The following is a 17,947-nucleotide window of genomic DNA, read 5'->3' on the forward strand; positions in this document are numbered from 1 at the left end:
GACCTTTTTCTTTATTTTATTTATTCTCTGGTATGTGTTAGTACATTTACCCTAGAAATAATAGATTAAAGGATATTTCGCGCAGCGACACGAGCTGAGCCCAGAAAATAGCATTAAAAGATGAGGGCAATTTTACCATTTTTAGTGATGCAAGAAGTGTCCTTCAAGCTTTAGAAGTTTTTAATTCTAGTAACCCTTTGGTTTTAAAGATTTTAGAGTGGCTTTTTATTATTGGTCTGAAAGGCATAACTGTTCGATTTTGTTGGGTTCCGGCACACGTAGGTGTGTGTGGAAATGAGGAGGCAGATTCACTGGCAAAGAATGCTGCAGCTGAGTTGCTACCAAGAAGGTATCCCATTCCATGTAATGATTTTTTACCTACAATTAAGAATTTTATTTGTAATAATTGGCAAAAGCATTGGGAAAGCTTAGCTGATAATAAGATGAGAGAAATAACAAATGTTATATCCCCTTGGAAATATAACGTGATGCCCCGAAAGTGGGAGACTACTCTTTGTCGTCTCCGAATTGGTCACACTCGGATGACACATGAGTTTTTGCTAGCTGGCCAACACCAACCATATTGTGACGACTGTTTGATACCCTTGACCGTGAAGCATTTGTTGACTGAATGCCCCACTTATAGCACGGAAAGAAATAGATATCTGTTTGAGGCTCGAGGTGAGGATGGCAGGTTCATCCTTGCCAAGATTCTTGGACATGATGTGTCATACAATGCAAGTGGCATTTTTAGATTTATTTCAGAAAGCAGGTCTTCTGAAGCTTATTTAATTTTACAATGATATTTGCTTTTATGGTTTTAATTGCATATAATTTTATTCTTTATTTATAATAAACGATATCGGCGTCAATGACCTTCGATGTCAGGATGCCAGAGAACTAACAATCATTCATTCATTCATTCTCAAGCGCCCTGCTCCTGACAGGCGCTCTACTCTTAGCAACGTTTCTCCGCTTGGTAGGCGCCAGGATTCCCCCAAGCGCCCTGTGACTGATAGGCGCTCGGCGCCTAGTAGCCGCTCTCCTCACGATCGGCGCCAGGATATTAGTAGGCACTCTCCTTCTCGTAAGCTCCCTGTGGATAGACGTGGTCTTTCTAGGGAAGGGAGTCCTTCCTCTTTTGCTGTTAAGAGTTTTTCTTCCTCTAGGAAGGAATGCGTGATGAGACAAGGATTTTCGGACAAGCGTCCTTCGGTTACGACTCGTCGTTCTCCTGTACGCCACTCTCCTTTGGACTCTTCTCCTCATTCAAGACATTTGTCTCCAACATCGCACTGTACCCCAGCTAGGAAATCATCTAAGGATTCTCATAAGGATCCTCATCCTCGTTCTCCTCATCCTCGTTCTCCTCTTCAAGAAGACCAGGAAGGCTCTGAGGAAGAAACGAATACATCTGGCAGCCGTTTTTCGTACAAGAAAGCTCACAGAGCTTCTCCTTCAGGAGTTCGGGGAGTCTTTGAGCCCTACTGCTCCTCCTTCTCCACACTCGTTGTTCTCCACGGCGAAGGCAACGAAAGGATCTTTGTGTGTGAGAATGAAACCGACTCTATATATGAAAAAGGCGCTCAAGAGTTTCGGTTCATGGATGTGAACTAAAGAGGAAGCGGGGAAAACTATGTTTGCCTTCCCTCCGTCGAAGCTTTCCAGATGGACCGGATTTTGGTATGAGACAGGAGAACCCTTGGGACTGGGCCTTCCATCTTCAGCTGACGCAGATTTTTCGGCACTGGTAGACGCCACTAGAAGATCAGCTCTGAATTCAGCCAAAACTACGTGGGCCATGAATGAGATGGATCATATTCTAAAGGGCATTTTTAGAGTCTTGGAATTTTTCAACTTTCTCGATTGGTCCCTTGGAGTCCTAGCCAAGAAAACTCAAGGACCAGACCCGTTTTCTCCGGAGGATTTGAATTGTGTTTTATTCTGTATGGATAAATCAGTGAGGGATGGAGCCAGCGAAATAGCTTCACTGTTTGGGGCAGGGGTCTTGAAGAAAAGATCAGTATTTTGCTCCTTTTTAACTAAGTCTGTCTCATATGCACAGAGATCGTCTTTACTATTTGCTCCTCTCTCTGCACAGCTGTTTCCTAAACATCTTGTTCAAGACATATCGAAGGCTCTCTCTGCCAAAGCTACGCAGGACCTTCTAGCACAGTCTGCAAGGAAGCCTCGTCCTTCCTTCCAGACTAAGACGAAGAAAGCGAAGTCGACCTCTCAGGAACCCTTTCGAGGGGCTTCTACCTCTAGATCCTCTTCGTTCAGAGGTCGTAAACCAAATAGAAGAGGGAGGACTTTTGCGAAGTCAGTCAAACCTCCCAAGTAAGACTCAAGTCCTTCAGACAACTGTAGGCGCCAGGCTTTTACAGTTTGCAGAAGTCTGGGCCCAGAAAGGCACAGATGCCTGGACCCTGTCAATATTGAGGAAGGGCTACCTCATCCCGTTCTCTTCGAGGCCTCCCTTGACGACTACCCCGAGGGAGTTGACGGCCAGATACAGGGACCCCATCATGAATCAGGCCCTCCAACTAGCAGTAGATCAGATGCTGGAAAAGGAGGCGATCGAACTAGTGGCAGATCATCATTCGGCAGGCTTTTACAACCGCCTGTTCCTAGTTCCGAAATCCTCAGGGGGATGGAGACCGGTGTTGGACGTAAGCGCCCTGAACTTCTTCGTCGAAAAGAAGAAGTTCACGATGGAGACCACTGCTTCGGTGTTAGGAGCACTCTGTCCAGGGGACTGGATGGTGTCCTTGGACTTACAGGATGCTTACTTCCATGTACCAATCCATCCTTCCTCGAGGAAGTTTCTCAGATTCATGATGGGGGGGAAGAATTTTCCAATTCAGGGCCCTGTGCTTTGGCCTCTCGACGGCCCCCCAAGTTTTTACGGCCATCATGAGAAATGTAGCACAATGGCTTCACCTAGAAGAGGTGAGGATTTCGCTCTACCTCAATGATTGGCTTATAAGGGCCAATTCCAGAGATCGTTGTCTGAAGGACTTGAAGAAAACCCTGGATTTGACGTATTCCTTAGGACTCCTGGTCAATCTGCAGAAGTCAAGTCTGATTCCCGCTCAAGAGTGTGTTTATCTGGGGATCCAGATGAACTCTCTGAGTTTTCGGGCTTTTCCGTCACAGGAGAGGATAGCCCGGGGACTCGAGAAAGTAACAACCCTCTTAGGGAAAGAAGTATGCACAGTGAGGGAGTGGATGAGTCTGCTGGGGACGCTCTCCTCACTGGAGCAATTTGTTTCCCTAGGAAGGTTGCACCTGAGACCGCTCCAATTCTTTCTTCATCGGAATTGGAGTCGTCCTTCTCAGGATTTGAAGTTCTCCCTGTCAATTTCTCATCAAATCAAGAAGGAATTAACATGGTGGGCGGATCCCAACAAGTTCTCGCAGGGACTGTCTCTTCAATCCCAGAACCCCAACCTGGTGTTGTTCTCCGATGCGTTGGAAACAGGTTGGGGGACGACTCTGGGAACCAAGGTGGTGTCAGGAACCTGGGTGGGGGACCAGTTTTCCTGGCACATCAACAGGAAAGAACTAATAGCCGTGTGGCTTGCGCTGAAAGAGTTCGAGTCCGATGTGACAGGAGCAGTTGTGCAGATAAACTCGGACAACACCACGGCTCTGGCATTCATCAGGAAACAGGGGGGGACGCATTCCTTCTCTCTGTACGAAACAGCAAGAGATCTTCTTCTGTGGACAGAAGAAAGGGGGATCAAACTTCTCACCAGATTCGTACAGGGAGATAGGAATGTAAGGGCAGATCTCCTCAGCAGGAAAGATCAGGTCCTTCCCACAGAGTGGACTCTGCCCCAAGATGTTTTCCAGAGCCTTTGGAAGTTGTGGGGCAGGCCTCCCTTAGACCTTTTTGCAACTTCAAAGAACAAAAGACTGGATCTTTATTGCTCGCCCATCTCGGATCCAGGAGCAATAGGGATAGACGCTCTCCTACTCGATTGGAAAGGACTCGACGTATACGTGTTTCCCCCCTTCAAGATTCTGGGGTTGACTTTAAAAAAGTTCGCAGAGTCAGATTCCACGAGGATGACATTGATAGCTCCCTTTTGGCCAGCACAAGAATGGTTCACAGAGGTGCTGGAATGGCTGGTGGATTTTCCAAGATCGCTTCCTCTAAGGAGCGATCTACTCAGACAGCCCCACTTCGACAGGTACCACAAAAACTTCCCCGCTCTCAGTCTGACCGGCTTCAGACTATCCAGAAACTGGTCAGAGCGAAAGGCTTTTCGTCACCAGCTGCTAAGGCAATCGCTAGAGCTAGGAGGTCTTCCACCTTACGAGTGTACCAGTCAAAGTGGGATGTCTTCAGAAGATGGTGCAAGAGGAATAACGTTTCCTCTTCCAGTACCTCTGTGAATCAGATTGCAGACTTCTTTTTATTCCTAAGACAAGAATGTGGGCTAGTCGTTTCGACTATTAAAGGTTATCGTAGCATGTTGGCGAATGTCTTCAGACACAGAGGCCTCAACTTATCGGAAGATAAGGACCTGCATGACCTTATTAGGTCTTTTGATACAGCAAAAATGCAGTCTCCTAAGACACCTAGCTGGAATTTGGATGTGGTCCTTCAATTCCTTGGGTCCTCTAGATTTGAACCCCCTAATTCAGCCTCATTCAGAGACCTTACTAGGAAGACTCTGTTTTTGATGGCTCTAGCTTCCGCCAAAAGAGTGAGTGAGCTTCAGGCGATTGATGGTAATGTGGGTTTTAAGGAGGACTCTCTCATTTGCTCTTTCCTTCCTGGGTTTCTTGCGAAGAATGAAAACCCATCAAATCCATGGCCCAAGAACTTCGAGATTCGGGGGTTATCTTCTTTGGTAGGAGAAGAACCCGAGAGAACTCTTTGCCCAGTGAGAATGGTAAAATACTACCTTAGAAGAAAAGAGCAACTAAAAGCCAACTGAGAGGTCCTGTGGTGTTCAGTAAAAGACCCTACTCGTCCATTGTCGAAGAACGCATTGTCCTTCTTCTTGAGAAGCCTCATCAAAGAAGCACACGGATCTTGCAGAGAAGAACATCTTAGGCTTCTTAAAGTGAAAGCCCACGAAGTAAGAGCCATAGCAACTTCTCTTGCTTTCAACAAGAATATGTCTGTGCGGAACCTGATGGAGACAACTTTCTGGAGATGTCAGTCAGTTTTCGCGAACCACTACTTACGTGATGTGAGAATCACTTACGAAAAATGCTTCGCCTTGGGCCCGTACGTATCTGCGGATTCGGTGCTGGGGCAGGGAGCTGGAACTCATCCTTTTTAGTAGTATAAATTTTTTTCCCCTTATGTCTTGTGGTTTGTTGTTGTTGTTGGGTTGCCTTAAAAGAGGATGCATGAAGGCATCTCTTTAGGTCGTAATACTAATCTTTAGTAGTTTGGTTAGGTGGTCTGATGAGTGTGGCTCCTTGCAGTAGTAGTGGTTAGGACCTGTTAAGCTAGTGGACGAGCTCCCTTTAACAGGATCCGACTTGGATTCTACCACACAAAGGGATCAGATATCCCAGTGGTAGATCCGAGAGTCTTTCAGCATCATGTCACGTCCTAGCTGTAGCTCTCCAGGCAATGCAGACTCAGAGACAGTATCAATGAAGTCTTCTGCCTGAACAGGTAAGAACCAAGGTTATTTATATCCTACAACATCAGTTGTTTCCTATCTCTCCTTATTACTTTAGCTGTCTCTTACCCTCCACCAAGGGTGCCAATCAGCTAAGTATATATCTGGCAAGGAAGTTCATGTACAAAAATGATATTGTTAAACTACAATAAAGTTTTGTACATACTTACCTGGCAGATATATACGTCTAATGGCCCACCCAGCCTCCCCTCAGGAGACAGGTGGAAGAGAAAATCTGGCTGGAGAGGTAGATTGGTTCATACACCCGCCACCCAGCGGCGGGTAAGGTAGACCACCTGACCTACCTGTCGCGTGTGCCGTGAGATTTGAAATTCTGTCGGGAACGTCGGAGACTATAGCTAAGTATATATCTGCCACGTAAGTATGTACAAAACTTTATTGTAGTTTAACAATATCATTTTGTAAGAATGTTCAGGATGACAATTATTAGGGTGAGGGACATCCTTAGCTGGATGCTTAGCTTCAAAAGCTCAGTGAAGCAGTTCAGCTCTTTCCCTGGGGCCAGTAACCAATCTAGTACCATCACCTGTTATTGGTGGAATGGAAGACAAGCTTGACCCAAAGATAGATGATGTCAATTTGGTCCACCACAGATGAGGCTGAGTAATGCCTTCAAGTTTTTTCTAAGAAACTATTGTAATTTCTGGTAGCTATATGGTAAATTCTATTTGCAGCATAGCAAGACTAAAAAATGGTGTAATTTTCATGTGAATGATTTCATGTCCATGTGTTAAATTTTGTCTGTTTGTCATGGTAAGCTCTCTTCATGTATCATCAAGCCATGGCTGGTCATATTTTCTGAGTTTGATGACCTTTCTAGGGCTATATCTTGTTTAGATAGCCATAAGTGTTTCATTTACCTTCTTGGGATCTAGATCTGCTATAGCATCTGAAATATTGAGTGCTTGGCAAGCCTCAATATGTACTAATGCGATCCCAATTGGCTCTAGATTTGTTACGATACGTATACAAACCCTCGGTCCTTTAACAATAGGAAGGTACTTAGCGGCAGCTGAACCGGTCGTAAGCTTCGAACAAGGGGGTTTGGTAGTTAACTACTTGTCCGGCAGTTGGCGGTCAGCTCGACTGCGAGGAGAGGAGTCTCTTTGCTTTCGGCTGCGTAGGTGGATGGACGTGTTGGTCGCCTCTCTACCCGCTTCTTGTTATATGCTTTGTTTGCTTCACTGCGTGAAGGCTTTTTTCTTTCTCTTTTACTGTGTGTATTTGTGCAAGGATATACGTAAGTATTTGTGTGTTTTTGTATATCATACAGTGAATTTTGTGAGTATTGTGATTCGAAATGGAATCCCAAGAGCCGGAGAAACCCCCTCGCCCCCCATCAGCCGCAGATTGTGCCCTGGTGTGGAGGGCCATAAGTGTGGGGCTTTTCGATCATCTGTTGAGGTTGACCCTCATGAGTTTTGTACTCGGTGTAGAGGGCGGGAATGCTTTCGCACTGAGACATGTGATGTATGTGTTTTTTGGTCGGAGGAGCAGTGGGAGCGCTATGGGGGGAGGAGGAAGCCGCGTAAGCCGGCCAAGTAGTCGTCAGAGGGTTCTCTGGCTACGCCCTTGGTTACGGACACGTCTTCTTCTTTTCTCCCTCCATCTCAGCTCCCTCGTATGGCTCCTTCCCCTTCGGGGGAGGTTTCTCGCTCCTTCTCCTCTCTCGATCAGTCGAGTGTGGAGGGAGGGCAAGGTACCCCGACATCCAGTTGTATTCGGGGTCCTCCGTTCGCTCGGGGTGGGAACTGTAACCCCCCCGGGCGAGGGGAGACCCCCCACTAACTCACCCGACTTTTCCTTCCTCAGATCTGCTTGCCATGGGGGACGATCTCTGACGGGCCTGGTACTCACTGGGGCTCCGAGGGACACCGACGGTTCAGGGGCTGGTGTGTCACCTGGCGAGGGGGGCCATGCCGGTAACCCACGGCCCGACTACCACGACGGTGTCCACGCCTGGCTACGCTGCTCTGCCGCACCTGGTGTACACCCAGCACGTAGCCATGGTGACCCCGACAGCTGCTGTGCAGGCGCCGCTGCCGGAGGTGATGATGCCCGCTGTGACACCGCCACCTGGTTTTGCCGCTCTTGCTTCAGACCCTGACCTCCGGTGTCCCAAGAGCTCTCCCCTAGACCTGCCTCCTGTGCAGAGGATGCCGCTGGTTCCTGCCCTGCCTCCTGTTCCTGAGTATGCTACCGCTCCAGTGCCGGTACCAGTCCCTGCCCGTGGTGTTGCTGCCCCCAGGTCCTTCCAGACAGGTGCAGTCGGGCCCTGTTGCTTCGGCAACTGCCCCAGCTCTGTCCTGGATGGAAGACCTGACGGTGGTCCAGAGGAAGCTGACGAAGAAGAAGAAGAAGAGGAAGGTGTTGTCGTCATTGTCTGCCACCGATTCCCCTTCAACTTCTAAGGTCCCACAGCTGAAAAATAAGAAGGTTGCCTCCTCCCTCCCTAAGAAGGCTCGTCCTGAGACTTCTAAGGGTCCGTCCCACTCCAGTGGGACGGTTGGGACTTCCGCTGGTCCTCCTGTTCCTTCGGGGACGGGGCCCGTCTCTCCTTCCGCAAGGAAGAAGAAGACGGGGACCGGAGGAGCGCCAGCTAACACCGGTACCTCCTCGCCTGGTGCCAGAGGTTCTGCCTCGGCGCCAGGTACCGTCTCGGCCTCTCGTTCGCGAGAGGTACCAAGTGTACGGTCACCTGCGGGTGACCGTACAGCCAAGACCCAGGCAACTGAGTCCACTCGGCGCCAGGATCCAGGCACGGAGCAGAAGACTGGTGGGGGTCGCTCAGGTGACTCCCACCAGACCAGCAATCGCTCTCGCGGCGATACGCTGGTACCCAGGGCTGACGCGACGGTCCCAGACCGGTCGCGGGCTGAGGCGAGGAAGCCGTCCCCTCGGTCACCTGAACCAGCCTTGTCTGGTCCAAGCGGCGTGGCGCACCGTGAGGACAGGCCTCGCTCCCACAGCGACAGCAGACTCTGCAGGTCCCCTGCCCGCCGCTCCTACCAGGACCGGGTGGAGAGGGGGACCAGCAGCAGCTCTTCTGATGCTCGGGAGAGCCGCTCAACCAGGCCTGCAGCCCGATTGCCACCGCGGGTTGGTGATCGCCTGTAGCTCCCATCAGCACACCGGCTTTGCCGGTGGGCGAGGGGGGAGCATCAGGTCTTCCTATCCTATCCCTTCAACTTCTTTGGGCTTCACCGGGATGAGCGAGGCGATCAGGAGTGATCGTGAGGGGCGCAATCCTGCCATGACACCCTACGAACCTGGCATGGTCCTAGGACCGACCAGATTGTACAAGCAAGTGGCAGAAGGAGACCAGGAGGGGTCTGTTGTGGTTCCTCCTGTAGAAGGAGGAGGGTCTCGGGAGGCGTTCTTGCTGGACAGGCTTGACGGTCCGTCTCCGCAGGATGCAGTCACTCCTGAGATCGAGAGGTCGTTCGCGGAGGTTATTGCGCTGATTCGTCAGCACAACGACCTCGGGGAAGGATCGCCGCTCCCACCTTCCGAGCCCACATTGGGTTTGGAGTCGTTCTGGGGACCCAAAAGGGAACCCAAGACAACGATGGGTCTGCCGCGATCGGCCTTGGCTGACAGCATACTGAGCCAAGTGGACGCTATCGTCTCCGGACAGGAGGGTTCGCTTCGGTCCGGTAGGTCTTCCAAGCTCCTTTCCCCACCTCTACCGCGACAGAGGCGTTTCTACGTGCCTTCAGAAGACCCTCTGCTGCCCAAACAGGTTAACCCGGAGCTAGCTAGGCTAACTCTGGGGGTGTCTCTGCAGCAGCTCCTGTTGGATCTCGCAGCAAGAGGCGCTTGCCTTGTAGTCTACCGCAATGGCAGCATTCCAAGCAGTCTCCTGGATCGACCTGTGGTCCCTCACAGTGTCGAAAGCCGTGGCCTCCTTGGGGAACATCACTCCTGAAGGGGACCCAGCTTTTGTGAGACTGTGCCAGTCTGGAGGTAGGGCCATCTCCTACCTGGCCCACCAGACGGCTAACCTGTGGGCCAACCTGGTTCTCCGGCATAGAGACGCTGTTCTCACCCAAGTGATCAGGGCGGCTTGGCGTGAGGCGGCCTTGGGTCTTCGCAACGGACCGGTGCGGAGTTCCTCCTCTCTCTTCCCCAGAGAGATGGTGGACGCTGCGGAGGAACAGCGGCGCACTGACGACAGTGACCGTCTCATACACCAGGCAGTCTCGAAGGTGGCTGGGCAACCCTGGACGACTGCGGCTAAGCCCAAGAGTTTAGCTAGCGCTTCCTCTGCGGCTAAGACGATCGCCTCGTCGAAGCCGAGAGGAAAGACTCTGCCTTCGACTTCTTCTGCAAGGAGTGACCGTAACCAGCCCTCCTCCCAGCCCTTCTCTCGAGGAGGATCTGGGAAGAAGAAGTCGAAGAGAGGTGGGAAACGCTAGGGACGGCGTTCCCCCTCACCTGCTGCCGGAAGTGGGGGGGTGCCTGGCGAGCCATTGGGTAACATGGCAGCGCTACGGAGCGGAGACCGGGATAGTGAACGTCCTTCGGGAGGGATATTTACTACCCTTTGAGTCTCGGCCACCCCTCACCTCCAACCCGGTTCATCTGCAAACCTACGTTCCTGGCTCGACGAAGGACATGACGCTTCGGCAGGAAGTAGAAGCCATGCTGAGCAAACATGCTGTGGAGATCGTATGGGATCAGTCGCCTGGCTTCTACAGTCAACTTTTCCTGGTGGAGAAGTCCTCAGGGGGCTGGTGCCCAGTGATAGATCTCTCTCCCTTGAACCGATTTCGTTCGCCAGACTTGGTTCACGATGGAAACAGCACGATCAGTACTCGATTCCATTAGGGAGAACGACTTCATGCTTTCGGTGGATCTAAAGGACGCATATTTCCAGATACTCATCCATCAATCCTCCAGGAAATACCTCCGCTTCATCCTCGATGGGACGGTGTACCAATTTAGGGTACTTTGTTTCGGTCTCTCAACCGCCCCACAGGTGTTCACGTGAGTGTTCACACTGGTGTTGGCTTGGGCCAACTCGTCCGGGATACATCTTCTGCGGTATCTCGACGATTGGTTAGTGTTGCTGCAGGACAGCGATCGACTCCTAGAATTCTGCCGCGATCTGGGGATCGTAGTGAATTACGAGAAGTCAGACCTCGAGCCCAAGCAGAGGATGAAGTACCTGGGCATGCTGATCGACACGGTAGTAGGGCGAGTCTTCCCCGCAGATTCGCGGATCAGCAGGTTCAGGGAGGCAGCAAGACAGTTCCTGTCTCTACAGGAGCAACCAGCTCAGCAGTGGCAGGTCGTGATTGGTCACCTGTCGTCTCTCGAGAAGCTAGTCCCTCACGGGTGTCCTCACCTGTGGTCTCTTCAGTGGAGACTAAAGGAGTGTTGGTCACAGGCAAGAGACCCTTCTTTCTTCCCCGTATCCCTCACGGAGGAGGTGAGGCAGGACCTAGCCTGGTGGCTGGATGACGGGAACCTCGTAAGAGGAGTGCCTCTTCGCACCCCCCCCCCCCCCCACCGGAGATGTTGCTGTTCTCAGACGCATCGACTGAGGGATGGGGCGCACACCTGGAGGAGTTGCTGACTGCAGGCGTGTGGGACCATCGCGACAAGCACCTTCACATCAACGTCCTGGAGGTCAAGGCAACGTTCCTTGCTCACCAAGAGTTCCAGGATCGTCTGGTCGGACAATCATGGGTGTTGATGAGCGACAACACCACGGTAGTGGCGTACGTCAACAAGCAGGGGGCCTAGTGTCCCTCCCGCTGCACCAGTTGACGTTGCAGGTGTACGAGTGGGCCGTGGCACACTCAGTAGAGCAAGGGGAATGTGGTAGCCGACAAGCTCGGCCGTTGGGATCAGGTGATAGGAACCGAGTGGTCCCTCCACCCAGACGTGGCGGAAAGGCTCTTCAGCCTGTGGGGGCGTCAAGTCGTGGATCTGTTTGCCACCCGGCACAACAGAAAACTCCAGGTTTTCTACTCGGTTGTGCCGGACCCATGGGCAGCTGCAGGGGACGCTCTTCAACACCCGTGGGACAGCCTCTTCGTTTACGCCTTTCCCCCATTCTGTCTGATTCACAAAGTGATCAGCAGGGCGCTGATCACCGCGAACCTTTGGATGATCCTGGTGGCACCCAAGCGGCCCCAAGCCGTTTGTTATCTGGACCTGCTGGCTCTGCTTGCCGAAGCACCAAGAGAGATTCCCCCTGGCACAACCTCCTGTGCCAGCCACACGTAGAACGGTACCACCGGTCCGTCAAGTCCCTGTGTCTTCACGGCTGGCTGTTATCCACCATCTCTTGCGAGCGAGAGGCTTTTCTCGCAGCGCAGCAACAGAGATGGTTGGATACCTCAGACAGTCCTCTGCAGCTGTCTACCAGGGGAAGTGGTCCGTCTTCAGAGCCACTCTTCAGCAGGTAGTGGATTTCCTTGTCTTCCTTTGCCGAGAGAAGCTCCTCTCTGTCTCTGCAGTGAAAGAACACAGAGCTCCCCTGGCCCTAGTCCTTAAACTGCGAGGTGTGGACATCTCCTCCTCTTTCGAGATCTCCCTCCTGATGAAGAGCTTCGAGAGGTCTTGCCCACCCAGGGAACTCAGGCCCAGGGTGGGATGTGACTCTCGTCCTTAGGAGTTTGACTCGCAGAGCCTTCGAGCCACTCCGAGAGTCGTCAGACAGGGAACTGACCCTCAAGACCCTCTTCCTGCTGGCCCTGGCATCGACGAAGAGAGTAGGGGAACTTCATGGTCTTTCCTTTGAAGTCAAGCACTCCAGGGGATGGGGATCCGTGACGCTCGATTTCGTCCCGAACTTCGTAGCAAAGACTCAGAATCCTTCAGTCCCTGACGACCAGTTCGAGTCTTTCACGATCCCCTCCCTGAAGGACTTCACCGGTAATGATGCGGATGAGATGCTGCTTTGTCCTGTGAGGGCGCTTCGGCGCTATCTGAAGAGAACTTGGCACCTCAGGCCTGAGTGTTGACGCCTCTTCGTTAGCACCTGGGTTACCAAGAAAGAAGTGTCCAAGAACACTCTTTCTTTCTGGCTGCGTGAGGTGATCAGGAGGGCGTATGACACGGATCGTAGTGACGACACCCGTACCCTTCGTCCGAAAGCCCACGAAGTCAGAGGTATTGATTCAACCCTTGCGTTCTGCAAGAACTTCTCCCTGGCGCGGGTTCTGAAGGCAGAGGTTTGGGCCAACCTTCACTTCATTCTACCTTTGGGATATTACCCACAGGTCCTTGGACACATTTTCCTTGGGACCCGTGATGGCTGCTCAACAAGTTGTGTAGTCTACCCAGCACCCGAGTGGACAGAACAGCATCGCATCCTTGTGTGACTGCATGAATGGACGAGTGAAAGAGTGTGACTGGCTCCTCTTCCTCCTTCGTTCTTCTCCTCTACCTGTGGGCAGAGGGCCGCGATCGTCACTACGCCGAACAGGAGGCCGATGCAGGTAAGCTACACAACTGAGCTCCATCCTATTCCTTTCAGTAGGGATAGGAGTGTTTATCCGCCACTCCCCAACAAGGGGCGGGGGAGTGGAAGCCAACAAGAGACAAACCCATGACTTCATTTTGGCTCTTGAAGTAGGAACTAGTTCTTGCCTTTTGCTATTTATAAGAGGTCGCTTGCCTCCCTCTTATAAATTTGGTCCAGAAGTCTGACCACTGATCCTGCGGTGCACAACCCGATCAGCTGGGCAGAGGCTAGGATCCCTCCCTCTGCTCTTATGACCAGGGAGGGAACCAAGGTAGGACGAACACCAGTCTGTTCATAAGACTCAGATTCCACCCGCCAAGAAGTGTCTTCCTATTGTTAAAGAACCGAGGGTTTGTATACGTATCGGAACAAATAACAATTTGTCGGAAATTGTATTTTTCCTAACTATACAAACCTGAGGTCCTTTACATATAGTCCCACCTCATGCCACCCTTCACTCTGCGTTTCCTGGGCCTAAAGCAAAGTGACTCCTCTCCTCGCAGTCGAGCTGACCGCCAACTGCCGGACAAGTATACTAGTTAACTACCGAACCCCCTTGTTCGAAGCTTACGACCAGTTCAGCTGCCGCTAAGTACCTTCCTATTGTTAAAGGACCTCAGGTTTGTATAGTTAGAAAAAATACAATTTCTGACAAATTGTTATTTTAACCAGGCTGTGTTTTCCAGTGGTGACATTAGGAATATACTGATTGAGATAAGAGTAGCATGTTCTCATTAGTACTGGTGGTACTCTGCATTTAGAAATATTACTATTTCTTAACTAGCTGTTGGTCATGAATATGTAATGTGCTTAGTTTGAAAAAAATTAAATGGAACCCAAGAAAAATAGTAACTTTTTTTTTTCTTACCACATATTCCACCTCCCATCCTAGTTAATAGATGATTGTGATCAGGAGGTAGAAATAAGGGCAGCCTCATCAACCACCTTCTCATGATAAATCTGCTTAGGGAAATGATAGCAAAGTTAAGTAGCTTATAAGGAGTTTGTGGCCTCATTTAAATTTAAATTCATGATTTAATGTTGTTTATGTAAGTGGTTTTATGGTATAGTGATACAGGCAGTCCCCGGGTTACGACGGTGTCGGCTTACGACGTTCCGAGGTTACGACGCTTGTCAATAGACGTTATTTCCAGGGTTACGACGCATGTTCCAGGGTTACGACGCATGTTCCAGGGTTACGACGCCTACAACGCTCATCTGGGAGATGAAATACGACACCAAAAATGCAAAATAATCAATATTTGAAGGTTTTTTTTTGAGGAAAAATGCCATAAGAATGCAGTTTACATAGTTTTCAATGCACCCAAAGCATTAAAAGTAAGGTTTTCTTAGGATTTTTGATGATGTTCCGGCTTATGACGATTTTCGGCTTACGACGCGTCTCAAGAACGGAACCCCCGTCGTAACCCCGGGACCGCCTGTACAAATATCTAATTCTTTTGTTACTCATAATGAACCCCTGATTTATACACTTTTTTTTTCCAGGATGTATGTTTGGATAAAAATGCTTTATTGTAAATAGGCATTATTAACTGTAAATATTATAGAATGCCAAAAACATCCAGTCAAGTCCCAAAATATGGAAACTTTGCTAACATAGTTTCAAGCACTGTAGAAACATTGAGTGGAAAATTTTTCCCAAATGTTTCATTTGATCAGCTCTGTGAGAGTTCTTATGGTAAGTCGGATGTTTTTCTTCTTTGTTGAATTTGATCAAATGTATAGTTTGTCAGTCCAAAATTGTGTCTAATTTCACAACTTATTGATCAGTAGCTAAAGAAAACTAGGATCACTAACAAAAGAAAACTTAACATAGAGAAACCAGTGGCTGCTGTTAACAGTTATGTCCTAAGAAGCTCATGGAAAGTCTAGAAGCACTGCCTGGCCAAAAAACTTGGTTCTGTTATATCCATAGCATATTTCACCTTTACCTCTTTACTTTTCTTATTATATTTTTGAAAGTATATAAGTAATTATATTAATTTAATATACTACTGTACATTTCAGGGCCATATCTTATTGATTTTTGTCGATAAAATCTTGCCAAAGCATCGGGTATGGATCGTATTTTCACTGATGCCATGCTAATAACCCCTCTTAGTTTCTCACTACCCTCTCTATTATGCATACATCCGCGGGTTTTTCACTTCCCTCAACTTGACTTTTGCCATAGTCTTTGAACCTGGCATTAAAATAACATCCTCTTCTTCTTCTTCTTCTTCTTCCCAGCTTGTTCCCATTTTTATATGGGGTCGCCGTTTCGGATGAGCCGTTTCCATCTATTTCTATCTTGCGCTTCTGCCTCATCAATTCCCTTCTCATGTAAGTCTCCTCTCACACAGTCCTTCCATCTCTTTCTTGGTCTCCCTATTTTTCTTCTTCCTTGCACCTCCACCCCCATAGTATGTCTCCCAGCGTGGTCCTCATCTCTCCTCAACAGGTGTCCATACCATCTCAGCCTCCCCTCCTGCACTTTCTTTGATACTTCCACCACCTTAGTTGACCCCCTTATGTAGTCATTTCTGATCCTATCCACTCTTGTTACCCCAGACATCCACCTAAGCATTCTCATTTCTGCCACATCCATCTTCTTCTGCTCTGCTTTTCTCATGCTTGCTGTTTCCGTACCATACAGCATTGCTGTTCTTACCACCGTCTTGTGAAATTTTCCTTTTAACCTAAGCGGCACTCTTTTGTCACAAAGAACTCCCGAGGCCGCTCTCCAGTTGTTCCAGCCTGCCTGTACCCGATGGTTTTTACTTCTTCTTCCATACTTCCCCCTCCGCGTTAACAAAAGATCCCAAATACTTAAACTTATCAACTCTCCTTATTTGCTCTCCACCAAGCTGAATACTTTCTCTATCATCCCCCTCATGGTGGTACACATATATTCTGTCTGGATCTACTATTCTCATTCCTCTGTCCTCCAGTACTTGTCTCCATCTTTCCAATTTCACTTCCAGATCTTCCCTGCTCTCACACAGAACAATATCATCTGCATACAATATGTTCCATGGTACTGTCTCCCTTACTTCCTCTATTATAACATCCATCACTATGTTAAAGATAAATGGCTCAGAGCCGACCCTGGTGTAATCCTACTCTCACCTCAAAACCTTCTGTCTCCCCAACACTGCTCCTCACTCTGGTAAATACATTCCGGTACATCTCTTGTATGAATCGCACATACTTCTCTGGCACCATCTTCTCCCTCAGGCTCCTCCATACCTCTTGTCTCGGGACTCTGTCTAAGCCTTTTCAAGGTCAATGAATACCATATGTAGGTCCCTTTGTCTTCCCAAATTTCTCCATTATTTGCCTCAGACAAAATATACCATCTATTGTTCCCCTTCCCTTCATAAATCCATCTGCTCTTTACCTATTTGTACTTCTTCTCTCAGTCTAGCATCTATCATCCTTTCCAGTATCTTCAAAGTGTGGGGACATCAATTTAATGCCCCTATAATTACCACACTCTTGGACATCGCCTTTCCCTTTAAAAAATTGGGATCAATATACTCCCATGCCACTCATTTGGTATCTTTTCCTGTTCAAGAATCTTTATCATAAGATCGTACAGTATATCCACTCCTTCATCTCCTAATGCTTTCCATGCCTCCACCGGGATCATGTCTGGTCCGGTTGCCTTCCCATTCTTCATCTTCTTCAGTGCATTTAGTACCTCTTGCCTAGAAAACCTCATTACCATGCCGATGTTCACTTGCCCATCCTCTCTTATTAGTCTATTATTTTCTTCATTTAACAACTGTTCGAAATATTCTTTCCATCTCTTCACAATGTCTTCCTCCTTTCTAAGCACTACACCCTCTTGATCCTTTATTTGTTTGATATGTGTTATATCTTTGGTGCTCTTATTTCTAGCCTTTGATAGCTTGATCATCTTCTTTAATCCTTCCTTTGTCCCCAGCTCATTATACACATCATCATACGACTTTGCTTTAGCTTGGGCTACCACCTTTTTCACCACCTTGTTTTTTCTCTCTGTACCTATTTCTGTCTTCCACTGACTGTGACTCTTCCCATCTTTTCTTTGCCTCCTTCTTATCTTTTACTACTTTCTCAATGTATTCATCCCACCACCAACTCTCCTTTTCTTCCCATATGATACCAGATGTATCTCCTAGCAGCTCCTTTCCATGCCTTCTTATTACTGCTGCATTTCGTGCCCACCATTCTTGAACATCTTCAATCCCTATATCAATATCCTCCAAAACCCTCTTCTTAAACTCTCTCTTCTTATTCCCTTCCTTCTGTAATTCGTACCATTTAATTTTCCTTATCCCTTTAGCTTTGGTTTTTCTTTTCCCTTTTCAACTTCAAGTCCATACATAGCAGCCTATGTTGGGGGGCTACATGGTCGCCTGGAATAACTTTGCAGTTCTTGACCTCCAACAGATTTATCCTTTTATACAAGAATAGTCTATCTGGGAGAATCTTCCCCACTCCATATGTTATTAGGTGTTCCCTTTTCTTCTCAAGAATGTGTTTACTATTGCCATGTTGAATGACACAGCAAAGTCCACTACACTCTCTCCTTCGGGTTTCTCTCCTCAATTCCATGGCCCCCATGCAGCCCGCCCAATCGCTTCATTTTCACTTCCGACATGGCCATCAAATCTGCCCCAACTATCACCCTTCTCATGCTCTTCCAGTTCTTGCATTATTCCATCCATGTCTCTCCAGAAATTTCCCTTCTCTTCTTCTGTGCAACCAACTTGTGGTGCATATGCGCTTATAATATTCAGAATCT

The 17,947-nt window shown here is 48.9% G+C and overlaps 1 protein-coding gene across 3 annotated transcripts in view; it reads left to right on the forward strand.

Moving 5' to 3' along the window:
- LOC135210986 (transmembrane protein 17B-like) overlaps positions 1 to 17,947 on the forward strand; it is a 708,558-nt gene that overhangs the window by 581,862 nt on the left and 108,749 nt on the right. For all 3 annotated transcript variants that reach the window (XM_064243987.1, XM_064243985.1, XM_064243986.1), the window contains exon 2: positions 14,662 to 14,854. In XM_064243987.1, the coding sequence (XP_064100057.1) occupies positions 14,725 to 14,854 (130 nt within the window). In that variant the 5' untranslated portion in view covers positions 14,662 to 14,724. The remainder of the gene's footprint in view (positions 1 to 14,661; positions 14,855 to 17,947) is intronic.

This window comes from Macrobrachium nipponense, chromosome 4 (genome assembly GCF_015104395.2).
Source record: "Macrobrachium nipponense isolate FS-2020 chromosome 4, ASM1510439v2, whole genome shotgun sequence".
Lineage (NCBI taxonomy): Eukaryota > Metazoa > Arthropoda > Malacostraca > Decapoda > Palaemonidae > Macrobrachium > Macrobrachium nipponense.